This window comes from Lotus japonicus, chromosome 6, assembly GCF_012489685.1.
Source record: "Lotus japonicus ecotype B-129 chromosome 6, LjGifu_v1.2".
NCBI classification, from domain to species: domain Eukaryota; kingdom Viridiplantae; phylum Streptophyta; class Magnoliopsida; order Fabales; family Fabaceae; genus Lotus; species Lotus japonicus.
This window is the reverse complement of record NC_080046.1, coordinates 63060031-63085516: the sequence shown is the minus strand read 5'-3', so window position 1 is coordinate 63085516 and position 25486 is coordinate 63060031. Positions and strand designations below refer to the sequence as shown.

General features: G+C 37.5%; 6 protein-coding genes across 8 annotated transcripts; 4 read left to right on the top strand and 2 right to left on the bottom strand.

Moving 5' to 3' along the window:
• Positions 1 to 3875: 3875 nt before the first annotated feature.
• On the bottom strand, positions 3876 to 5895 carry LOC130726063 (pentatricopeptide repeat-containing protein At3g25210, mitochondrial). The gene has a single exon (XM_057577283.1). The coding sequence runs from the start codon at positions 5860 to 5862 to the stop codon at positions 4753 to 4755; it is 1110 nt and encodes a 369-aa protein (XP_057433266.1). The 5' UTR covers positions 5863 to 5895; the 3' UTR covers positions 3876 to 4752.
• A 1017-nt stretch (positions 5896 to 6912) lies between these two features.
• LOC130724610 (inositol transporter 1-like) lies at positions 6913 to 10845 on the top strand. Of its 3 annotated transcripts, none has more exons than XM_057575882.1 (7): positions 6915 to 7201; positions 7695 to 7765; positions 7960 to 8027; positions 8287 to 8622; positions 9418 to 9525; positions 9628 to 9813; positions 10011 to 10845. In XM_057575882.1, exons 3-7 carry the CDS (start codon positions 8025 to 8027, stop codon positions 10656 to 10658), a joined length of 1281 nt encoding a protein of 426 aa, XP_057431865.1. In that variant the 5' UTR covers positions 6915 to 7201; positions 7695 to 7765; positions 7960 to 8024; the 3' UTR covers positions 10659 to 10845. The 3 variants fall into 3 exon arrangements, with proteins under 3 accessions (XP_057431864.1, XP_057431865.1, XP_057431866.1); XM_057575883.1 differs by having other exon boundaries at positions 7960 to 8055; XM_057575881.1 differs by lacking the exon at positions 7960 to 8027 and having other exon boundaries at positions 6913 to 7201.
• A 92-nt stretch (positions 10846 to 10937) lies between these two features.
• Positions 10938 to 12730, bottom strand: LOC130724611 (GDSL esterase/lipase At1g71250-like). The gene is made up of 5 exons (XM_057575884.1): positions 12426 to 12730; positions 12119 to 12246; positions 11655 to 11897; positions 11252 to 11507; positions 10938 to 11158 (listed from the first exon to the last, which is right to left on the bottom strand). The coding sequence occupies exons 1-5, from the start codon at positions 12688 to 12690 to the stop codon at positions 10938 to 10940; spliced, it is 1113 nt and encodes a 370-aa protein (XP_057431867.1). The 5' UTR covers positions 12691 to 12730.
• Positions 12731 to 14778: 2048 nt separating this feature from the next.
• On the top strand, positions 14779 to 18187 carry LOC130724322 (uncharacterized). Its single transcript, XM_057575525.1, has 4 exons — positions 14779 to 15357; positions 15451 to 15675; positions 16385 to 16765; positions 17491 to 18187. Exons 1-4 carry the CDS (start codon positions 14935 to 14937, stop codon positions 17956 to 17958), a joined length of 1497 nt encoding a protein of 498 aa, XP_057431508.1. The 5' UTR covers positions 14779 to 14934; the 3' UTR covers positions 17959 to 18187.
• Positions 18188 to 19282: 1095 nt separating this feature from the next.
• LOC130723761 (BAG family molecular chaperone regulator 2-like) lies at positions 19283 to 21296 on the top strand. Its single transcript, XM_057574888.1, has 4 exons — positions 19283 to 19668; positions 20034 to 20290; positions 20739 to 20885; positions 20990 to 21296. The coding sequence occupies exons 1-4, from the start codon at positions 19428 to 19430 to the stop codon at positions 21128 to 21130; spliced, it is 786 nt and encodes a 261-aa protein (XP_057430871.1). The 5' UTR covers positions 19283 to 19427; the 3' UTR covers positions 21131 to 21296.
• A 134-nt stretch (positions 21297 to 21430) lies between these two features.
• On the top strand, positions 21431 to 25048 carry LOC130723760 (pentatricopeptide repeat-containing protein At4g21065). Its single transcript, XM_057574887.1, has one exon. It carries the CDS (start codon positions 22764 to 22766, stop codon positions 24624 to 24626), a length of 1863 nt encoding a protein of 620 aa, XP_057430870.1. The 5' UTR covers positions 21431 to 22763; the 3' UTR covers positions 24627 to 25048.
• The last annotated feature ends 438 nt before the right edge of the window (positions 25049 to 25486 follow it).

Below are 25486 nucleotides of genomic sequence, written 5' to 3'. Positions count from 1 at the left end.
TTCTCAATTGTCATGTAAATCCTAAAAAGGATCACATTGGTAAAAGATACATGAACGCGCAAAGAGAATTAATAACCTAAGACATAGGAATTTTTCCCCTTTATATGAACTAAGTCTACATTAACTCATATCAATTCCCCAATCTATTTTCGAATTAATATAAACCCTTAAAATTATCAATCGACCAATAGAAGCGTTAAGCATAGAGAAAAACACCAAATAATGAAAATTCATAATTATAATTGCATAATAGTATATTGAATAAGAGAGAAAATCAAATTAAGTCATTCCAAATACTAAAAGAGAGTCAACACAAATATAGGTAAAGAGAAAAACAAAACCCAAAATAGAACGGAGTCATGGACGTCCGGAGAAGCTATCACCACCTCCATGGCCCTGACACCGGCCCTCAAGGGCCTAGCCTTCCTAACCACCAAGAAATTGCCTCCAAGTCACCCAAAGGTGTTTATTAGGTTTAGGATAAAAGAAAAGATGAAAAAAAATCCCAAAAGTAGGTCAAAAACGGAATTTATAGTGATTTTTCGTAATCTCGTACGTTTTGTCCTTTCTGGTGCAGAAAATGATCAGGCGTAGGCAGGAGCACCGTAACACGGTGCACCCGCGTGAATCTGGCGCATTGTCTTCAGCATCTGGCACGTGTCACGATCAGAGGCGCATGTTCATAGTAAGCTTGTGCACTTGCGCTGCACATGATTCCAACCTCCGGAATTCTTTTTTTAATTCCGAATTTTCAATGATTTCTTCTTTTTTCTCCAAATCTTCTCCTAAAATAAAGTAAATAAAAATAGATAAGAGATAAAAATAAGATAACATCTTAAAATAAACTTATCTCATCCTAAATTAAAGTCAATAAATCCTAATAATAATTAGAAAATAATATAAAAAGCGGAAAAATACTAAAACCAAACAAAAACATTAAAATGCATGAAATAAGCCTAAAGTGCCCTAAAATGACTAAAATATCTTAAATAATATATTAAAATGCATGCAATTAAATTAGAAAAATAGCCTTAAATCCCGGGTCATCAGCAGCCATTTCCACCACCGGCGAAACCGCCGGATTTATGGGGTGGCGGCGGTGGCTTTGACTTGGCGCCACTGGAAGGTCAAGCGGTGAGGGAAGGGAAAGCGCACAGAAGGCTGGGATGGAGATGCACGGAAAGGGCAGATGTCAAGGTTTGGATTTACAATCCAAATGGGCCAAGCCCAAATCTCAGTTGGAAGGAATTGGGCCTTGATGAATATTAGGCCAACTTTTCAGCTTTTGGGTTAAAACCCAATTCAACCATTTACTTGAGGCAGCAAGAAACCAGAAATCAGCTCAGAGGTTCACAAGGGAAATTGCAAAGGCCGAGGGAAAGAGATTTTGGTGACTTTCAAGGTTTTGCTGAACTATGTTGTTGACTACAAGTGTGGGCATTGAGGAGGATAGGATTGTTGTGTCAAAATTATACTTCAGCTTTGATTGTGAGATGCAACACAGGCCATTTACAACATGGTACAGGAAAGAAGCATGACAATATTTTTGGGTTATTAATTGATCCGGGGGGGACTTTTGCTTTCACCAATTCATCAAGAGGTTGTAGTAGGCATTGAGTATCATGGTGATTTGGGAAATATTAGTTTGGAGGGGTTTTCTTTTGAAGATTTCTATGGCTTGCTATTCCAATTGGTGGTGATCACCAATTCATCCATGGTTGTGATTATTTGCTTCATGCGCTGGGATCCAGGAGGAAACGGGAAATGTCACTTTTGGATCTTTGGCATAGCTGTATTTGGGATTGTTCACTGTTGTAGCTTGTATTTTGTTACAGCCACAATTGCAAGGGAATGGGAGGATTGTGCTATTTGTATTCAACCCATACAGTTGCAACCTTATGAATTAATGTCATTTGAGAAGACATCCGATCATCATTTGTTGGCTAGTTTTGGGAAGATACCTGTCATTTCTTTCATGTTGGGATTTGCTTTTAAAGATGCTGCTACAGTGCTATTTCAACCTCTTTGCATCAACTGGAATTTCTGCTACTTGTTTTTCCAGCAATGGGACTTACGCCACATTAGTTTCAGCAGGACAGTGAAGATTTTCCCCAAGTCATACATGTTTTGGACTTTTTGCTTTCGGCTATGGGACCCGGGTGGAAGATGTGATTACCATTCTTGGGAGTTTGGAATAGCTGTTCTGGAATTTGTCACTTTTGTATAGTAGGCATACTTGTTCACTGTTTTAGTTTGCTTGTTGTTCCTCACCTTGAGGACAAGGTGAATCTTCAGGGGGGAGTATTGATAAGAACTCAAGGTTAGGGGTTAGTTAGTTAGTTATACTTAGTGAGTTAGTTAGAATGTTATTGAGGCATGTAGCCTATAAATAACAGACATTAGAGAGTTAGGGGTATCTTGGTATTCAGTTAGGAATTGGGTTTAGAGAGAGAAGTGGTTCTCTTTCTAGGGTTAGAGAGGGTGTTTGGCATCTCTTTCATGTATCTTTCCCCTAATCCCCAATTGGGAATTAGGGTTCTATCAATAAACTACTACTAATTTTCTGGGTTCTATCAAAATTCCAATTCTGATTCATTCCCAAATCACTTCAACAATTTAGTGCATGCTTGACTTGCATTCGGGATCCCCAAATCCATAGTTTTAACAAAAGCTACAAGTGGTTTGAGAGATTTCCAACACAGCTAAAACCACACATCTTTTCCACTTAAGCCAGCAAGACAAGCTGAGATATTCCAAACCATGGAGGATTCAGTTAAAGATAAAATTTTGCAACTGATAGACAAAAGACAAATGCTAGCAACTATAAAACTTTCAGCTAATACTCCATGCTAGATGAATTCATTGGGCAAACAAATGGACTAAGGGCATTAACAAAAAACAACCAGATGATTATTAGGTTGTTTAATTGATATCTTAGGGTGCTCATCCAGCAGATTATAGAATATGATAACCACCAGCAAGTTTTGCAAGGTTCAACCACAATGACATGTGATCATTGCAGGCAAGTATTTGCTCCAGCAGGGATGCCACCCTGTTCTGCCATGTGCAGTAGCCAGCAGCGTGGTCCTAAACTTTGTTTGCATTGTAAATAAAATTAAACTGGAACATGGAAGTAATACTAGTAGGAAATTAGGATCTGACTATGGAGAGAATGAAAAGATAGTCTGTGTTTTTTCCCGAGTATTATTACTAATACATATGCACCTTTTCATGGATTTACATAGTCCACAATTTTTCTATGATTGTCCACCATCACATTCATGAAGAAGTTGTATTCTATTGCAAAAAACAATGTAGTGTAAACATAAATTCATTAAACTCTGCTGGATCGGGAACTGCTTGTCCTTTTAGGACTGCAGACAAACCAATTGCCATGTGAAAATTGGATTAATTTGAAAACCTTCCAGCCACGCAGCTGCAGGCATTTTTCTTGCAACATTGTATTTGCAACTGGATGATGAAGTCCTTGAAAGAAATAAAGGACTACAGTTGCCTTGTGGAGCTACACCATCATCTACACAAAGTGACTGCTGAGTAATTCGACGGTGGACAAGGGGAAAAGGAATCCTTCTCTGAACAGGGGCAAGGAGTAATATTGAGAGGAAAAGTTCTAAGATAATTCTCTCAATCACTACACCTAAAGAAGTAATTTACACAAGTCATCATTTAGATGTATCAGAAAAGGGTAAAAATGCAGCAAAAGAAGCTGAGCTGAATTGACCTCTTCAACCTTGGACTCGAATTGCTTAGCTTTGCCTAATCTCAAGATGGGATCTAGATAAACCCTCTCATTCATGAATATAACAGTAGGCATGAACCACTTTACAAATACATTATGTATTAACATAAACATATTTTTATAAATGAAATGAATTTTTAAACATGATATGATAAACTATTGGAACCCACAATATATATTGCTTAATGCTAAGTTGCTAACAGATAAACATTGCAAAGAAAAACAAAATTCCATTGGTGAATATGATCACCACCGTACACTGAGTAAATCTGTTTAACTCAGAAATACAACAGATCATGCCAAGTTACTTACACAATGTGATCCCCCCCTACCCCCACGAGCAATACATGTTGTCTGTTGAGATATCCAAAACCAGCAACTATAAAAGTTTCAACTAAATTCCATTCTAGAAGAATTCATCAAGCAAACAAATGAACTAAGGACATCAATAAGAACCAGATGAATATAAGGTTACTTTAGCTGTTATATGATATCATAAAATGCCCATCCAGCAAACTATCCAGAATCAGCTTTTGCAAGGTTCCATCACAATGACATAGGTAGAAGTTATAGTGCACCAGTATTTGCTTCAGCTGGGTTATCATGTAGCCCTAAAAAACCATGGTCTGGTCCATATCACACGCTCATATTTTTCATAACAAGTGGCTCATTTCATCTGAAAAGAGTTTGTGCCACCATATCATCAAGACCAGTACCAGACTACCAGTGGCAGTGTGTCAACAATTAACAGATATTCAGGTGCCTTCTCCACCAATCTGTAAATTTTACTTCTGCAAGGAAGTAGTCCAAAAGAATCTGGGAGAAATCTCTAAGCAAGGTGTTTCCATTTATCTACATTCAGCACTCTTTCGAAAAAAATCAGCTGACTTTTATCTCATGTGTATAGTAGTATTCATGGCTCTCCAAAATCAGGCTCTAGTCTCTACCAAGCAATAGAACAACTGAATTCAACTTCGACAAAACCAAAGAATCTACTCCCGGCACACATAATGCAAATCATCCAACAAAGTCTTGTACATCTTTTCGCTCATAGAAATATCCCTCTTCTTGCATTCATCAAGCAGGTCAAAGGCTTCATCAGCTCTTCGTTCCCGACACAACCCTTCTAAAACAGTCTTGTAGGTGAGATGATCAGGGGACCTAGAATTCCCCAACATATCAAACAAAACCTCAATGGCATCCTCAAACCTTCGATCCATAGCGAGACTACAAACTATAATCACATAAGTACTAGTACTCGGCCGCAAACACTTCTCCTTCATTTCCTTATAAAACCCCAACCCTTGATTCACCCTCCCTTTCTCACACAAACCTCTAGCAATATAACTATAACTATAAGCATTAGGCTCACACCCATACAACCCCATTTCGCGAAAAACTCTAATCGCCTCATCCACCTCTAAACACTTAGAATAAGCCTTAATGATCATGTTCAACACAAATGTATCAGGTATAACACCAACAGCCTTCATCTGCTTCGTCAAAGACCGAACCGCGTGCAAATAAACATAGCAAACATGCAACTTATTGAACCTTCTAAGCAGCGAATTGTAAAGCAAAGTGTAAGTTTCAAGGTCAGGTTTGCAATCCTCAGACCTGAGCATTTTGTTGTAGACATCAAAGGCGCGACTGAAGAGGAACTTGCGACCACAGCAGAAGCGAATGATGGAGTTGTAGAGGGGTATGGAGCCGTCGCAGGCGCCGGCGATGACCTCCTCGACGAGGGTTTCAGCTTGCTGGTAGCGGCGGCCGGCGATGAGGTGTTTGATGATGGTGAGGTAGGTGAGGTCGGTGTGATTGTAGGAGCGTTGCTGGGCGGTCCATCGGAAAATGTCGAGGGCGAGATCGGGGTCGGAGACGGAGGTGAGGGCGCGGTCGACGTCGGAAGGGGTGAAACCGGGTTTGAGGTGGTTGACCCATGTCTCGAACTGTTTCTCGAGTGGGGTTCTGGTGCGGGGTGGGGTGGAGTATCGGCGCGTGGGAGTGTGGAGGAGGAGGGAGGATGCGGTGGTGGTGGTGGTGAAGAGAGAAGATGAATACGCAGAGCGTAGACTGAAGAATCGTTTGGTGATGGTAGCCATGTCGTTGATGGAGTGAAGTGAGAGCGAACTGGGAAGAAGGGCTTTTCGCAGAAACAACAGCTGGGGGAGGATGGGCCTAGTTTGGCTATTGGATCAATCTTATTCATTTTTGGGAATTGGGCTTAAAGAGTATGGAATGAAATGGACTTCCAAAAAGGAATAGTGGTTTTAGCGACATCTTCGCCTAGAGTTGGTTGGTTTGTCAATCGTCCTCTGTCGTCAAATTGGTGGTCTTCGTCGTCTTTTATTGTGAAGCCGAGGGAGGGGTCTTTGTCGTCCATCGTTAAGCTAATGGCTCTTTTGTTGTCGAGTTGGTGGTCCTCAATCACCAAGTTGGGGTACCTGCAAGGGCACTTCAATGTTCAGGTCAAATGTAGTGTTGGATGAGTAACATTATGGTAAATTGAGCATACTCGATGAATAGTGTCAAGCATTATTTTTAGAGTGATGTCAATTGTCAATCATCGTTGTATAACGATAACGCTCCTTGATGAGCACAACGCAAGGTGCAAGTTATCGTTGGATCATTAAGCCTGATGGATTCCTTTGGCTAGTGCTTATCTATGTCCTTCTACCATGTTCAAGGTTCTAGACTCTTCCCATGTAAATATGTTCAATGATTTGATAGGTTGATTATGGTTATCCCGCATAGATTTCCTCGAGTGCTCTCAGTTGTCGTGTGCGACTCAAGTTACATACTCAAGCCAATATATGTAATTCTTGCAAACATGGGGTTATAGTCGAAAATTACACAATTTGTATTTTCTTCATTTATACAAGCCAATATATGTTTAATTGATTACAACAATATACAAAGGCATTATTGTATCATATAACCCTGCCAGCTTGTCTATTTCTTATTTTTTGTGGTGCATATTTGTTCTTGTTTATTAGGACAGAAAAACATTCGATTATTATAATGAGAGCTGAGTTTGGCATTTAGCACACATACATGTAACATGTTGGTCGACATTAACGAACACTGAACTGAATATATACTATGATTGTAAATCTGATGACATTACTTGATGGCGAACACGTCGTCATTAACTTAATTTAGACAAAAGTGTCCCCTAATTATAATTTATTTTTGCATTTTGATCTGAAACAAAACGTTGAAATAGTGTCTCCGTCATCTCTCTTCTCTTTCTGCAACCAACTCCCACGAGACGGTCTTGGTCTTCGAAGATGGTGCATACAAACACGATGACGACGCCTGGGAGCTCCGATTACTTGGAATTGTATCCGGAGAGGAAAATGTCCTACTTCAAGAATCCCTACATTCTCGGAGTCACTGCAGCTGCTGGCATAGGTGGACTCCTCTTCGGCTACGATACAGGTAACACTAACACCACCTCTTTCAATCTCAATCTTCGGCATAGGTGGATTGGATTTTTATTAGTTTAAGTTCATGAACTAATTTGATTATCAATTTGAGATTCTCAGCTTTTAATTGTTGTATCACTTTTCTTGTATGTGTAATGTTTACATTTTATCTTAATCCATTTATTAAATATGTGCTTTTTAACTGTTTGTGTATGTCTACATGATGATGATCCCTGTATATTGTTCAAAGTTGTCAATTGTTGATGGAAATAGGTGGGGATGAAGTGAAATAAGAATAGGATTCATGTTTTGAATTGTAATGAAACAAGATGGAATGGACTGCGTAATGCATTTAATTTAATTTCATTCAAAACTTTTTTTTTCTTTCTAATTTGGAGAATTTCATGGATAAGATTTTTCTTTTCAATTAATGGATTGGTAATTGATTTCATTTTGTTCATTTCACTCTATTCTGACTTAACTTGGAACTCTGTTATTTGCTGCAGGTGTTATATCAGGGGCCCTTCTCTATATTAAAGATGATTTTGAGGAAGTCCGCAGAAGTAGCTTACTTCAGGTACAAGCTTTTCTGCTCAGATGAATGTTACATTCATTTTTTTGATTGCCTGTTTCATAAGTGGTTAGTTTGGTCTCAGATCTATAAACACGGTAGGTTTAATTTCAAATGTACACGATTTTGGCAGTTCGGAAGAGAAAGAAGATATGGATATGATAATGTATTGTTTTATGGCTTTACTGCTGCAATTGCAGAATTTATGGTTCCAGTGCCAAAAATAGAGACAACTTCTCGCTAGTTACTGCACTCCGGAGTTTTCATGGTGTGCTACTGTGCATTATTTATAATTTGTACGTTTATTGCTTATTCCTTTTTCCTGTTTCTTTTATCCTTTTATTTTTCTGTATGCCTGTGGCTCTGTAGAGGGTGGATTGTTGGAGTTGTACTTTATTTCCACTAAAAGCCAGAAACATTACTATCTATTTAGATAAACTAAACTTGCTGCTTGTTAGTATCCTTTAGCATACATGTCCATATTGCCTTCTCTGCAATCTAAATCATTTTTTACTTTAACTTGCCAGGAAACAATTGTAAGCATGGCATTGGTTGGTGCAATTATTGGAGCAGCAACAGGTGGCTGGATTAATGATGCGTTTGGACGTAAGAAGGCCACCCTCAGTGCTGATGTTGTCTTCACTCTTGGATCACTTGTTATGGCTGCTGCACCAGATGCATATTTTGTCATATTTGGCCGTCTTCTTGTTGGCCTTGGGATTGGTGTAGCTTCTGTCACTGCTCCTGTATATATTGCAGAATCCTCACCATCAGAAATAAGGGGTTCATTAGTGAGCACAAATGTGCTTATGATAACTGGTGGACAGTTTCTTTCTTACCTCATAAATCTTGCCTTTACCGAGGTAGGCCGCCTATCGCTCTTTTTTCTTTAAACTTCCTATTTCTAGTCATGCTGACACTGCTTGGCTGCTTTGGCATTCAAGTAAATGCTCTGTGGAAGAAAACTGTTAATAGTTTATATTTATGTGAATGAGCTATTGTGCGGGTTTGGCTTCTACATAAATTGTCCAAACGTGTTTGCCTAACTTGTTGGGAGTTTTGATTTGTCAGGGGCTGTAAGTCAGAGGTTGTCACTATTTTTGGATGGTTTAATAGCCTTTGGTATTGGGTGTTTGGCTTTGGGATAGAAAGCATTGTATTTTTAGCTTCTGTCTTTCATTTGTACTGAGGGTTGATGTCTTTCTCATCCTTTAGCATTTCATGGGGTGTTTTTGTTTAATATTCTTGGGGTGTATTTTAGAATTTTCTGGTTTTATCCATTGAGAAGGATTGTTCCTCAAGTTCTATATTATTATTGAATGAATTCTTTTTCTTTCGAAAAAAAAAGCTTAATTTTGTACTATTCGTGTAAATCTGTATACTGTTTTTTTAATGATGTGTTGCAGCGTAGTTCATTAAAGGGCATCATGACATTATCATTGGATAATAGTGAAAAGCTTTATCACACTCACCATCTATTTAAAATGAATTCAATTTTATATTTCTAAAAACTTGCAAGGGCATGTTGTTCAAGCAACAGTTGATGCAATGAAAGTCTGAATAATTTGATATTTTCTTTGGCTCAATGGCATTGTTATTGCCTATTAAGGGATTTTGTAATGCTTTAGAAATCACCTAATGAAATCTTAATGGGGCAGGTTCCAGGGACTTGGCGATGGATGCTAGGAGTTGCTGGTTTGCCAGCTGTTATTCAGTTTTGTGTTATGCTTTTCCTGCCTGAGTCTCCAAGGTGGCTTTTCCTAAAGGTGAAAAGCTTCTATTTCATTTGATGAATTATATTTGAGAATTGTTAACTTAAATGCTTTCCCAGTGCTGAAAGTTATATTACCCTGGTATCTTATATACAGAATAGGAAAGAGGAAGCTATTTCTGTACTTCGTAATATCTATGATTACGAGCGCCTGGAAGATGAAGTCAATTACTTCGACTCTGTTTCTCAGCAAGAACTTCAGAAACGGATGGGCATTAAATCCATGGATGTTTTCAGATCAAAGGAAATCAGACATGCATTTTTTGTTGGGGCTGGACTTCAGGTCATTGACACAAGCCTAACTTTTCTGTTTCTAAACTACACTTCCTTGTGTTTTTTTTTTATAGAACCAAGTTACAGTAAGCTTCTATAACGTTTTACAGTCTCAACACTCAACAGTATTGAATGCATCATGCATACTTTTGAAATTGCTTGCATCTTAAGCTGTTTAACTTCTTTCACTTGTTCATTATGCTGCAGGCTTTTCAGCAGTTCACAGGCATCAGCATAGTCATGTACTACAGCCCCACAATCATTCAAATGGCTGGGTTTAATTCCAACCAGTTAGCTCTTCTCTTATCCCTCATTGTTGCTGGCATGAATGTTGCTGGAACAATTCTTGGCATTTATGTAATTGACCGTGCAGGGCGAAGAAAATTGGCTCTCTCAAGCATGTCAGGTGTAATTGTAGCTCTGGCAATCCTTTCTGCAGGATCATACCTTGAAGCATCTGACTCCACAAATAGAACCTACGGGTGGATTGCAGTCATTGGTTTAGCTATGTACCTTCTTTTTTTCGCTCCAGGAATGGGACCAGTGCCATGGACTGTGAACTCAGAAATCTATCCAGAAGAATTCCGAGGTGTATGTGGGGGCATGTCAGCCACTGTAAACTGGGTTTGCAGTGTGATAATGTCACAGAGTTTTCTTTCAATTTCTGATGCTGTTGGCCTTGGTGGGAGTTTTGCGATTCTTGGTGTTATAGCCGTGGTTGCATTCTTATTTGTGCTCTTGTTTGTGCCAGAGACAAAAGGATTGACATTTGAAGAAATGACACTCATATGGAAGAGGAGAGCCAGGGGTAAAGATTATGACACACAAAGCCTTCTTGAGGGAAACCAGTCCTAATCCTAAGGTGTCTCGGTTTGTGAGCAGCAGCATTATTTGACTGGAGCTAGGAAACCAGTCATAGGCGTTTGATATATATGGCTTTGTGTGCAGCAGAATTTTAAAGATACATATATTTCTGAAATAGATTTTTATAAAACATACATTTATATTCATTTCTTTAATAATATAATTTATATTGATTTAATACTTAAGCAAATCACGGTTTACACAACTAGTTTTACTTTAATTTTGGTAAATTTGTTTCACAAGTGAAACAATAATACAATTGAAAGTAAACTAAAGGAGAGCCATTTGCTTGATATTAATTGGATAAGAATCATCGGGCGGGCCATTAACAGCTCTCCATGCATATATGTATATTACAGGTTGTGTTGGGTGGAATGCATCCCAAAAGACATATCGGCTTCTGAATGCACATGGCAGTTGATTAGGGAGACATGATATTTGGCCGCGATACATTCCAATTCCACAACAGGCTCTATCAACAACATTAAGCGCTGCAAAAGATAATCATTACCATTTGGTTAAATTCATCATCTTCATTTTTATTCATTGTGTAAATTGATTGAGAAGAGATTATTATATCTTACAGTAGGCAGAAGGGTTGTTTAGAATATCTCCAATGATACGATAAGTGTTACCATATGTAAATATGGCATCAGGGTGATTTTTGTTCAATTGTTCCACCGTTGATCTAAGCCCCTCATTGAAGGGTCCAACCATTTGATTTACCAAGTCCACACACCTTCCTGGTGGGGACAATCCTCTGGCTCTTTGATGAGGGGTGCAACCGAGTGGTCCAATTCCTGCTAGGAAGAACTTCCTGAGACCCAAGTTATATAGTGCCTGCAATAAAGCATGATTAAAATCAATTTGATATATAGTAAATCTAAATGCAACTTCAAGCTCTTAAAAATATGGACATGATGAAGGAGATATGATAAATAGATACTTGATAAGCCCTACGTATAAGCTTAAAAGGAGAAAAATTACCAGAATCTGTTGTGTATAGCTGTTAATGAGAATATTTCTAAACTCCTGGGCAGTATAGTTGAAACTTGTGCGATACAATGCAGGCATAAGGTAGTTGTTAATGTAGTCATTGTTTCCAGTAACCATAATTACTATGGACTTGGCTAAGTATTGACTCAATGCATTTGCATTCATCATTTCCCTATACTTGTTCAATGTGCTATTGAAGTTCATAACTTGCTGGTTAAGGCTATACCGATCACCCTGCATCACAATAATTCTTCTTTTATATACCATAAACAGATAAAAGTTAAATAGTTTATTAGGAACAATAATGATGCACTCTTCTAATAAACAAAATGGAAAACTTTGGAGACTAACTATGGGTGCATTGGTTCAATAGGGGACTACATGTCAATATATTAGAAAAACTATGTTGATTGCTAGATGCAAGTTGGAATAATTTTAAGAATAGCATATATTACATAGTGTCGTCCAGATTCATCAAGAATGCCACCAGAAGCTGATGCAAAGTTGACTCCATTGAGTATTTTGGATCCAACAGATGAGGGGTCTGCAAAAGGTGGAGGAGGAGAGACATCTAGAAGTTGTCCTGTGTAAAAAAATAAAAAATTTAGAGCCAGTGAATATCAATTATTGCATTCAATCCAACATACTCATCACTACAAGGCATTTGCTCTTAGTTTTTTTGAATTTTTTTCCAGTTATTTCTAAGTAATTTATTGTCCATATTTATGCAGTCATGTATCAGTAACAAAGTAGATTATTTACCAATGAAGTCAATGAGAGATCTGCCATTAGAAAATCTCCCAGTTGCACCACCATTGAAATCGATGCCATAAGGAAAGAAATTTGCCTTTGCCATGGTGTTTAAGAAGTTATTGTTTCCAACATCAACCAATGAATCTCCAAAAATAAACAATGCTGGAACTCTCGCTGACTGTGAGTTCACTTTCGTTATCCCATTCCAACACAACAGCAATACAAGCACCAATCCTGCAGTGCTAACATGTTCTAATCTACCATTGCCCATCATTTGGTGAATTTTGAAAATATTGAAGCAAACTTATGTGCAGCTATGAATGTTGAAGTCTGATGCCATGTTCCTTTAGACAATAGATATATATAGAGAGGTTGAAGTTGGAAGTGATTTTCACCATTCTCGTGTTTTTGCTTTCTCTTCATTTGCACCCTTTTACGTTTTCATCTTTTTTGCCGACATGAGTTTTGTTGTGCAAATCTTCTCACTTTTTCTGCATGTTACATGGATAAAAGTTACACAAATCGACCAAGGTTCCGTATTGAAAATGAAAAGAAGAGTTGAAGCTCCTGATGGGTTTCCCATAACCAGCAAAAGTTATGAAAAAAGTAAACACCAAGCTCGCATTAAAATCAGCAGAAAAAATATAAATAAAATTAAAGTCGAAAAAACAAGAAACCACAAAAAAGTAAAAGATGATTGAGTTAAGGCCTTCGATGGGTTTTCTCCTAACCAGAAAAAAATCACAAAAAATAAACAATAAACTTGCAACAAAATCAATATCTAAATTTCATGTCTTTTTTTAGCTTTCAAAAAAAAAAAGATCTTTTAGCATGACTCAATGGCTGAATCTAAAAGGTATGCTATTTCCTTAAATTCATTTATTACCCTGTTCAAGTATGACAATCATGAGTCATATGTTGTGGTTGCTGCATTTCAAAGCTACAATAACATTGTAAATTTTAATTATCCCATTTTGGAACACAAACCTATAACTGTTAAATTTCCTATAGGAGGCATAAATGACATAATTAATTATGACATGTTTTTTTTAAAAATCATTTAATATTTATATTATTAAGTATACTAATTATTAAAATGTCAAGTATTAAAATTACATTATGATAACAATAATCATTAAAAAATAATTTACCAAAAAAGTATTGAAATAATGTATATGATATATAAATGACTCAATGAAGGTGTTCCTAATTAAATTATCTGGGTTAAAAAACTTTAATGTGCAATCCTTAAATTAAACTTATTTGAGATTTTTTTGGTATTATTAATTTATAATTACTTGAATGAAAAATTAATTCATTTGATAATAGTTTATACCAATAATTATCTATAATTACTAATAAGATTATAAAAATTAGGTATAATTTAAAGTTTAGATTAAATAATTTAAAAACCAGATTCATTCTATCAGTTCATTTGTTTCGCGTGTCTTTCCTCGTGCTTTTGATTGCTCTTCGTTGCCACCCTCTTTTGCGTTTATTTTTATTAGACATGAGTTTTGGTGTGTGATGTTCTCACTTTTCATAATCTTATTACATGTCACAAAGTTTTCATGAATCCACAAGAAAGCTGCATTGAAAAGGGGGAGGGGAGGAGATTAGTCTATGAATTAAGAATTGGGGCCTAAACGGGGCTTCACATAACCATGAAAAATCATGTAATGTAAATTCTAAACTAACAATAAAATCAAAAAAAAAAAATTTAAGAAGAGTTGAGGAAATAAGAGCATTGTTCCCTAGTGGGTCTTCCCATAACCAGCAAAAATGATGGAAAGTAATGTTCAACTAGTAATAAAATCATAAAATGAACGGAAAGGAAGAAATGAGGAAATAAGATTCGAGGTCCCTCAATTTGTCTTCCCCTAGTGATAAAAAAAATTATAGAAAATTACCGCTACACTAGCAATAAAACCAACACAAAAATGAAAAAAGAGTCGATACAATAATAGCCAAGTTCCTTGGTAGGTCTTCCCCTAGAAAATGGATGCTAAACTAGTAATAAGATTAGCAAAACAAGTGAAATTTCGGTAGCGTGACAAAAGCATGACAAACACATAACGGAACTCATATGTTCTGTTTCGTTTCCTTTCCACCTATCTACCAAACGCTACCGAAGAGTTGAGGAAACAAGACATGAGGTCGTTGCTGAGTTTTCCCCTAACCCCAAACGGCATAAACGTGGACCAAAATTGAGATTTCTAAAATTTAGGGACCTCATTTGCATATTCGCGTTAAATGGGGAAGATTGAATTATTATTTATTCAACAATTGTATTGATAAAAATTTTCAAAAAGAGGAATTAGTTCCTACTATTATTTTTAAGAATATGGTCAATTTTTTACCCACCAGGCTTCCCTGGTTTGAAAATTGAAAACCCAAACCCCTCAATTTCTGCTTGACAAAACCTAGAAGAAGGGAGAAGTCACTACATGCTTGCTCACCACTGTCACCACTCCAGCATCATCTTGTCTGAACAAGATTGAGAAAGCAACCTTTGTCCATGTCTCCAACACCATCACCACCACATGTCCTCTTGAAGAATCGCTTTCTCAGCTTCTTGATCTGGCAATCCATTCCTTCCTTCCTCATCTTCCTCTTCTTCTTCTCCACTCTCCCAAACCCTCCACTATGGTCCTTCCTCCCCTTCCTCTCCTTCCTCCTCCTCTTCTCCATCACACTCTCCCTCATCGCTTCCCCTTACCCCCTCCTCCCCTCCACCGACTTCCGCCGCCGACTCAACCTCTACTTCAACTTCTCCCTCTTCGTTGCCGCCTCCGCCGCATCCGGCTTCTCCGCCGCGGTATCCCTCTGCGGGGTTAGCTCTGTTGGGAGAGTGGGGCTTAGAGGTTTCCTCGTCGGTTCGCTTTTCGGGCTGCATTACATTTTCAAGCGGAGATGGGTTTTGGAGTTTCCGATCATTCAGGTGAATACTGAATATTATACCCTTTTGAAATGCGTTACTCTCTTTGATTCTCATTGGCACTGACTGTTTGTTTGCTACGATTTTTGTGAGCAGCGTCCTCCGTTTTTCAGCTTCAAGATGGGAATTCCTGCAGCCGCTAAGCGAGCTTTGAAGCTCTCCACTGTTGCTTTCTTCTTCTCGGCTGTTTTGTTGGAGATTCTGCCACATCCGTTTAAGTGCAGTGTTGCTACTAGAGCTTTCTTCGTTGAGCAGATTGTGTTTTCTTTTGCGAGTTTTGCTGTCTTCCTTTGCTGGGAAGTGACTCATCATTTGCACAGGGTTGGTATACTTCTCTGATTCACTTGTTCATTTTTTCACTTGAGTTGATTATTAACTGTTGCAAGTTGGTGACAACTTCATCGTTGTTTAGTATATACTGCTCTCTTGTAGCTGATAGTTGTCATTCCTCACAATAGTGATTTAGTTTTAGTAATTCTTGTAATGGACTGCTAAGTTCAAAATATAATGGTGTTGGTAATCTTGTGATGCTTTAGTTTGACTGGTATATGGTTTCGATTAATCAAGCTGATGATCCCTCAGTTAATCCACGCGTGTATAGTAGGCCTAGAAGAACCTAATTCCTGCATTTGCACATTTGTCTTCCATGCTCTGCAGATGTGAACTTTGGGATCATTCACATGTTTCTAAGAATTTGGTTGTATGTGGTGTGTCCCTTGAACTGATAATCTAAATGTTAGTGTTAGTTGTGTCTACTCACTGTCCAATGCAAGAATGACTGAAAGATGTACAATTCAACAATCCAACCCATTTACCTGCTACGCTTACTTAGAAATACCTCTTAAAACAATTGAGTTACTCTATTATCTAAACTAAACATATTGGTTAGCGACCCCTGTATATATGTTACACATACTATTTACTAGAAACATTGACAACTGTTTGTAATTCTCCATATTTGTTTTGCATGATGTAAAATCCCGTACAGTTACCAACAATCTGAAGTCTCTTTGTTAAATATGGTACATAGGTTTTACATACTAAGAGATCCATATTTGCTCCTCCAAAAGGATCTGCAGCAGCAGAAACAAATCCAAGTGAGCATCTCCTTTCAGCTTTGGAGGAGAGTAATCCAACATCTCTTCTTCGGTATCTTGCATATCTTGATCTCTGCATGGTTTGCGAGAACAATGTTGATACTTGGCGGCGTGCAGCATTTTTTGAAGAAACTGGTGAGACATACAAAAGAGTAATTGCTGTGTGCTTGAGGCCTCTAGAGCACCTTGCCTCCAGATTAGGTGAAGGATTAGGAAATTCTCCTGACAAACCTGCACAACTATCGAATCAATTATTGTCCCCAACAGATGCACGGCTAGATTTGAAGAATGGAGAAGAACTGTACAACTTCCAGGTACATGTTTTACTTTACTTTTAATAACTGGAAAGGTTTAAAAATTTGTGTGGCACTGAATTTTAAACTTCACTAGCGAAAATTTTAAGGCTTATCATTACTATTGTATCAGTGCCTTTCAGGCCTCATAGTTTGATCTTCAGTTTTTATCAGCTACTATTGAAACTTATTTTTGAAGTTGTGGAGCTAGAATAGGGAAATCTGCAAGGAGTATATGGAGAAGTATATGCCACTCTAGACTTAAACCCTTTAAAACCTTGATTACTATACAATTTTACCCATGAAAATGGATAATTTGATGAAGTACACGTGAGTTCCTCCCAACAATCCCAGCGCAACGATAATCATAATATCACAATATGTAGAACTTTCTGCGTCGAACCCGTAATAAATGTAAAATATGAGGAATAATTTGAACTTCTTACACATGCAAAAACTCACATCTTTTACTGAGAAAACGGGTATAATTTTTCTGTTTAGATATTGCATTAGGCAATATCTAATGCAATATCTTAATGACTTCATTTAGAGGGAAAGACCTATCCATGACTTTGTTTAGGCTGCATAAATATGCACACGGTTCATCGACATGAATCGCCACCCTATAAATTGCAATTTAGGACCAATGTTAACAAAAAAATCACTTGTTTGTTGCCTTTTATCTGATCAACAGTCTCCAGAATTATGAATTTGTACATTAAAAACATTTGTTTGCTTGTATGCAGCTACATGCATGTTGTTCAAGGATTGTTGCCTCACTGACTGCCTGCTCACGTAAAGAGGATAAGTTTGGGGTTGCTCAGCTTTCTGGGAGTAATGCTGCAGTGGTTTCGACACTGATATCCTGCCTACTTGCTGTCGAAAATTTCATGGGAAAGAAAACAAACCTGCAATCTCCAAATCAGTTGTTGGGACCTGCCGGAATCAAATGGGCAACCGCAAACAGTGGAAGAGTAGATGTTCCTGCTGTCAAAAGAAGAACTGGCCCAGTAAATCCAAAAGCATACGCTATCGCTGATGTTCTCAGGACTTCAATCTACCAAATTGTCTCTGCTTTCCATGATGAGATGTTGGCTGGTTCTAAAGCAAGTCTTCTGGAGAAGGATTGGATCACTAGTGGGAAACCGCTTTTTGGTACTCATGAGATGCTTATACAGAAATTACGTCTTTTCCTTGATTTTAGAGCTACCTGAAATGGTGCATTGACTGAGGTTTTGAATTTGGATGATTATTTTCTGGATTAAACAATATGCTTGTGAGACACATAGATTGTTATCAAGAGGAGGTATAGATGGAATGGAAGGAAAAGGTTCAATTTTGCTGTCAGAAATTTGTGATGAAGGATATTAATCTGTAGCATTTATGTTGAATTTACTTGCATTGGCGGGTAAGTTATCTTTTGGATTTGCTTCTTCTTGACAATTTCTTTGATATACTTTACCTAAGTTTGGATGAGCTTTGGGGGGGGGGGGGGGGGAATCATTGAAATTCTTCAAAAGCACAAATTCTTTTTTCAAGATAGAAGTATGCTTGTGTTGTGTGTATAAATAAAAGAAATACTTTAAAAATGTTGTGTTTAGACACAATTTTTACTTCCAACATGGAATAGGCAAAATTAAATGGAAGGTTTTAAGGGCTCTGGCATATATAATTATTTCAGAGTGTCTTTTTCCCCTTTTAATTTTATCAATGATGTTTCCAAATGATCATTACTATCTCAAAATTACTCTATAGTAGTGATTGGCCAGAGTCAAAGCAAACTTCAGGTAAAATTTTCGTTGTTATTATTGTGTTGAAATCCTAAAGTCGCTACTCTAAAGGGATTTAGCTACAATGAGGATGAGCCAATAACATTCATAGAGCTGTCCTTATGAATGACAACTACAATCCGTTTGGCAAATGATTTAGTCAAAGTATCAATCAGTTTCCTCAATCATACTAGCTTTTTTATTTAATCCCCAGTCTTAAGCAAAATTAACTGCAAGTTGTTAAACCTTTTCCATCTAAACAAATAGCATTACGTTAATCTTTTTGCAAGCGAAGCAAACCATCTATCCAACCAAAAATCCAAAAGCCATGAGCCATACAAGTCCAACGCAGTTTATGATGGGTTGACTTCAAAGTCCAATCAATGGCTAACTTCACCTCAATACGACATCATTTTCATAGCCCACATAACTTGGCAGCCAGGTTAGGCTAATGTCACCTCCTACCAATGAAAAAGAACATGAAACCAACCACAAAAAACGAAATTAATGAACCTCAAAACCCAAATCATACAAACTCAAAACTCTCCTCCAATAGCTTCCACCCACATGTCCATCTTAACACTAACCAAACAAAAAGCAACATGGATGGTTCCTTCAACTGTCGGCAACCTTAGCTGTCACTCCACACAACACAACACAACACAACCTAACTGGCATGTACACGTGGCGCCTCTTTGATTGGTCAAACATTGTCCCTCCATGAGTACCCTATAATTTCCCTCTCTCCCTTCCCGTACTTGAAAATATAAAACACTACAACCTGAGCTGAAACATTACAATATTTTCCTTTGTGTCGGCAGAAAATGGCTATGCCTTAGATATTTTCCCGAGAAAACACAGCCTCCACTGAATGTGGTGATTGTGTCTTCTTTCCCGGGAAAATTCAGTTCAAAATGATTAAGAAGAAACTGAACTTGTATGGCAGAATGAGAGCAAGAGATGCAACACCAACGACGTCTTCGTCGTCAACCACCGCGAGAGGAGAAGAAGACTTTGAGTGGGAAATGAGACCCGGAGGAATGCTGGTGCAGAAAAGGAGCGCGAAACCGGACGCTCCGGTGCCCAATTTGCGCCTTCGAATTGCTTATGGTGCTCTCCGCTATGAGATCTATGTCACTTCCATGGCCACTTTCGGTGAGTTATCTTCAAATTATGCATGACTCGTTACAATTGAATTAAATTTATACATGATATAATGAGTGTGATGGATGAATAATTAACTGACTCATTCTAACTAACTCACATGTCCTTGTAACAGAATCTAAAAGTTCTAATAGAACTTGTAACTTGACTACAATTTAATATAATGTTAGCGGTCGTCTAAGTGACCCTAGATAAAATTTGAGTTAAATCACTCTATATGTTATATGAAATTGTAGATAGATTGAAGATTGGTTCGTGTGGTTGGTGTTTTGGAGATTATTTGAATCTTATTGTTTGAATGACTGTTTTGCCCTTGTTTGAGTGGAATTGGAATGAAAAGTGTGAAAGTGTGACAGGGGAGGTGAAGAAGGTATTGAGCGGGGAAACAGGGTTGAAGGTGGATGAGCAGAAACTGATGTACGGAGGAAAAGAGCGAGAGAATGGAGAGTTCTTGGATATGTGCGGAGTGAAAGATCGATCCAAGTTGGTGTTGATACAAGATCCTTCGAGTATTGAGCGACGGCTTATTGAGATGCGTCACGATGCCAAGATCCAGAGTGCGAATCGCTCCATCCTCCATGTCTCCCTCCAGCTTGATCAGCTTGTAGACCAGGTATGCAATTGCAATGCATGTTTTCTCTATTTTCCATGTGTTTAAGAGTTTATTTGAGCTTATTTTATAGCAGAAGGGCTTATGTGAGTGATTGGAAGAACTTATATAAATAGCTTGTGGACTATCTATAAGCTATTTTCAACATAATTTTATGAGCTATTAAGATTAGCTTATAAATAAGAGTTTATGTTATGCATAACCTACTCTTAGGATATTTCAATAGGTTTCTCAAATTACATTATAAATAAGCGTTTCGCTAAGTTGTTTCCTTAACACAACACATTGGTAATGAGATTGTTCATGTTTGATTTTCATCTCTTAAATGCCTTTGTTTTTAACTATGAGTTTAATTTTCATGAGCACTTTGGCATCCATCATTTCATGCCATTGAAATCCATAAGCCCCACCAATTTGTGAGTATGACCTATATAACTCATTTTTTTAACAGGTCTCTGCAATTGAAAAGTCTATTTCCAATGGAATCAAAGTACCAGAAGTTCAGATCACCACACTAATTGAAATGCTTATGAGACAAGCTATCAAATTAGAGAGCATTTCTGCAGAGGGGGATGCCTCTGAGCAGAAAACTTTGCAGGTATTTCCAGTAGAATCTCATCTGGTTGCGAGGTACTTATGAATTCAAGAATAAAATGCAAGAGAAAACAAATTGCTTGTTACATTTAATGGTTGATTTTTCAGGGAAAGAGGGTGCAGAAATGTGTTGAAACTCTGGATCTACTCAAGGTTTCTAATGCAAGAACAAAGCCTGCGGTTGTTACAACCAAGTTGGAGACCTTTTATCACCCTCCATCCTCAACCAAGTGGGAATTATTCGATTGAGTTTGCCTAATTTTCCCTCATTCTATCATTTTTCCTCCCTCTCTATTCCAAGATCTTTCACGTCTTGGTTTGATGTATATTAGATAAGCACATTTTTTGTGTGCAGAATTCTTCTACGTTTTCAGAATTGCAAATAAAATAGATATCAGAAATGTTAATTTCATAATTATCTGATGATGAATTTATCAATGTTATTCTAATTTAGTGAAAGCATCTAGATTTAAAAACACAATATGATCTTTTTCAATAAATTTTAAAATGTTTCATGTTTACATCAAGTTTATTGTATGAATGAAGTGTCTTGAGCTACAAAAATGAGTAAAAGTTTTGATCATATTGAACAAGATCGAATTGGGATTTGGATTTCCTATGGCTAGAGAAATGAATTCTGCAATTAAGCATTCAAGCATTATGAGCCTTCCAATCCAATGAATATCTGATAATTCACATTTTGAGTTATTATTATTATTATTATTACAAGTTACTCATAAGATTATGGCTAAAACACTTAATTGTGTGAATGTGAGATTTTCTCAATCATTGGAAATCCAAATCCATGGAATTGGTATATCAAACACATAGATGTTATTGAGTTTAAATCTTCAAAATTTATATAAGAATTATCTTAGAATTCTTGGATACATAAAACTTGGATTGCTTGGCCAACATGGCCCGTGATCTCCAGCTTGTCATTCATCTTTTGGAGTATCTCCTGCTAGATGTAGAAATATATTTTTCTTTGATTTTGCGAGAGCTTCTTTCCTCAAATCAGTTATAGCTCAATAAATGTTTTTTTAGCCTCCCCCACCCCCCCACAAAAAAAAGGTTAGATATAAAATATAAAATAGTTTTAATAATATTTGAAATATCAATATTCTAATATTTTGATTTTTATTAAACTTGTAAAAAAACATTAGAATTTTTGTTCTTTGTTAAAAATGAAAATAATTTTCAAGGAAATAAAAAGAACTTATATATTTTCTTTAGTCTTTATTTCTATTTTCCTTTTATGAAATTTCAAAAGATAGTTGAACAACTTTCACCATGAACACTATGTTAAATATATAATGTTTACAATTTATAATGGTAATATATACCCCCTAAGTAGCCTTGATTCAAGATGAAGTATGACGTGATGGTTGCTCACCTCATCCATTAATCATGAGATCGAACATTATGGGTCCGGATCCTCTTCAGTGAATTTTTCTCAATTTTTCTCCAGTGGACATTTGTGGCGGCTGGAAACATTTTGTGGCGGTCCAAAACCGCCACAAATGTCCACTGGAGAAAACTTGAGAGGATTTCACTGGAGATACCCTAGTCTAAAAAAAAGTAGTATTGACTCTAGTGAAGGATAACTTGTAAGGCGGCTCCCTCTTCAATGGATCATATTAGTATAAAATGGATTGGAGCAGCTCAAGTGCTAGCATTTCAGGTGTTTCATGGTTTGATTATAGTACAGTAGTAGCAATGAACATAAACTAGTGATGATCAACCATTAAACATTAGCATAGCAGCAAGTGTAGCTTTCTTACAATAACATAACCATGTCTTGGGTACCATATATAAGATGAGTCTCTATTTGCATCCAAATCTTTGAATTGTGCTACAACAAAATTGTCACCTGAGGCAAATGAACTTGTCCTCAAAGCTATCCTCATTGTTGCACATTCACACACCCATGTTACATGTCTCCAGAAACCATTTTTGTTCCTTCACATTCACAAGCTTCTTTTCAACCACCCCAGAAAATCCATTACCACACGTTCTCACAAAATGCATTTCTCTCTTGCAATACTGCGCCTCTTCCAAACACAAACTGAAGCAAATCCATGCATTTTCCATAAGGCATGGTGTCCCCCTCCACAACCCTGACATGGGCAAGCACCTTATCTTCACAATCGTCTCCCTCTCTGCACCCATGTCCTATGCTCACCTTGTTTTCACCATGATACGTAACCCCAATGTGTTCACCTGGAACACCATGATCAGAGGCTATGCTGAAAGCCAAGACCCGAAACCTGCACTTCATTTCTACCGCCAAATGACAATGTCTTGTGTTGAACCTGACACTCACACTTACCCTTTTCTTCTCAAGGCTGTTTCCAAGTCATTGAATGTTAGAGAAGGTGAAGCGTTGCATTCTGTGACGATCAAAAATGGGTTTGAGTCTTTGGTGTTTGTTCGTAACAGTTTGCTTCATATCTATGCTGCTTGTGGTGACACTGAAAGTGCACACAAGGTGTTTGAGTCAATGACCGACCGAGATCTCGTGGCTTGGAATTCGGTTATTAATGGGTTTGCTCTCAATGGCAGGCCTAATGAAGCTTTGACCCTTTTCAGGGAAATGAGTGCCAACGGTGTGGAGCCGGATGGGTTCACTGTGGTTAGCTTGTTATCTGCGTGTGCTGAGCTTGGAGCTTTGGAATTAGGACGACGGGTCCATGTGTATTTGCTGAAGGCTGGCTTGAGAGAGAATTTGCATGTTGTTAATGCACTGTTGGACCTTTATGCGAAATGTGGGAGCATCAGGGAGGCTCAGCAAGTATTTGGCGAGATGGAAGAGAGGAACGTGGTTTCTTGGACTACTTTGATTGTTGGCTTGGCTGTTAATGGGTTTGGTGAGGAAGCACTTGAGCTTTTCAAAGAGATGGAAGAACAGAAGCTAGCGCCTGGTGAGATCACTTTTGTTGGTGTCTTGTATGCTTGCAGCCACTGTGGGATGTTGGATGAAGGTTTCGATTACTTTAGAAGGATGAAAGAGGAATACGGTATCGCGCCGAGGATAGAACATTATGGTTGTATGGTGGATCTTTTGAGTAGGGCAGGTTTAGTGAAACAAGCATATGAATATATACAGAACATGCCAGTGCAGCCAAATGCAGTTATTTGGAGGACCTTATTAGGGGCATGTACAATACATGGACATTTGAGTCTGGGAGAGATAGCAAGATCTCACCTACTGAAGCTAGAACCTAAACATAGTGGGGATTATGTTCTTCTCTCTAATCTTTATGCCTCGGAGCGGCGTTGGACAGATGTACAAACAATTAGGAAGTCGATGCTGCAGGATGGCGTTAAGAAAACCCCTGGCTATAGTCTTGTTGAGTTGGGCAACCGTGTTTATGAATTTACCATGGGTGATAGATCTCATCCTCAAAGTCAGGATGTATATGCACTGCTAGAGAAGATTACAGAATTGTTGAAGTTAGAAGGCTATGTGCCTCGTACAGAAAATGTGCTTGCGGACATAGAGGAAGAGGAGAAAGAACAAGCTTTGTCTTATCACAGTGAAAAAGTTGCAATAGCTTTCATGCTCTTAAATACAGCACCAGGGACCCCAATCAGAGTCATGAAGAATTTAAGAGTTTGTGCAGATTGTCATATGGCTATCAAACTCATATCAAAAGTTTATGATAGAGAGATTGTTATCAGGGATCGAAGTCGGTTTCACCATTTTAGAGGTGGTAAATGTTCCTGTAAAGATTACTGGTAACATGTATAAGGATTTGATAATGGCATCTTGAGAGAGTAAAGGGCTGAAAACAGCTGTCTTCTTTACAGTTTATTTATTTTTAATAGAAACATAATATGTTAGCTGAAAATTTTAACAATTAAGCAAATAATTTTAAAGAGGGGGAATTTTTTTGATTAAGTTTATGTTTTGACTTGAGGAGACATGGAACTTTTAAACAGAGGCAATGAAACACATGACCGAAGGCCTTACATACTTGCTGTTATTCTGTGGAATGCAGGACTCCTGTGGACAGAGCTAGGATTCATCTCATTTGATATACTTGTACAGTATATCTCTCAAGTTTCTCTGCTTTATTCTTCTTAAATTTTCTATTATTTTGCTTGTCAGGTTGAGCTGTGCTTGAAATAAAAGCACCATAATTTTGTCAAAGTAAATATGTAAATATTTAATTTCAGTTTTAGTCCTTTGAAATCAAGTTCAACTCTTTTGCAACTGCAATTCAGCAAATGTGAAAGCTATTATGTATAACAAAGATAAAAGTGTCAATGTTAGCCTTCATTTGGAGTGTACTCATCACATAGGGAAGACCTTCAAATGGATCCTTGAGCATTGGAGTTATTCGACTGCTTGTGAGTTACAGGAAGCTTTGGTTGCTTGAAGCAAAAAGTGAGAAGTCATTAAAATTTGAATTCAAATTCTCTCATGCTGTGCAACCTCAGCAACGACGAATAAACTAATCATATATAAGTTTTTATAATTTACCTTTTCTCGATCAATCTCAACCATTCAATATAATAATCAATGGACAAGATTTGGATGCATTTCTAAAAATGAATTTAATTTAATTTTATGTAAAACAATAATTTTTTAAACATTAA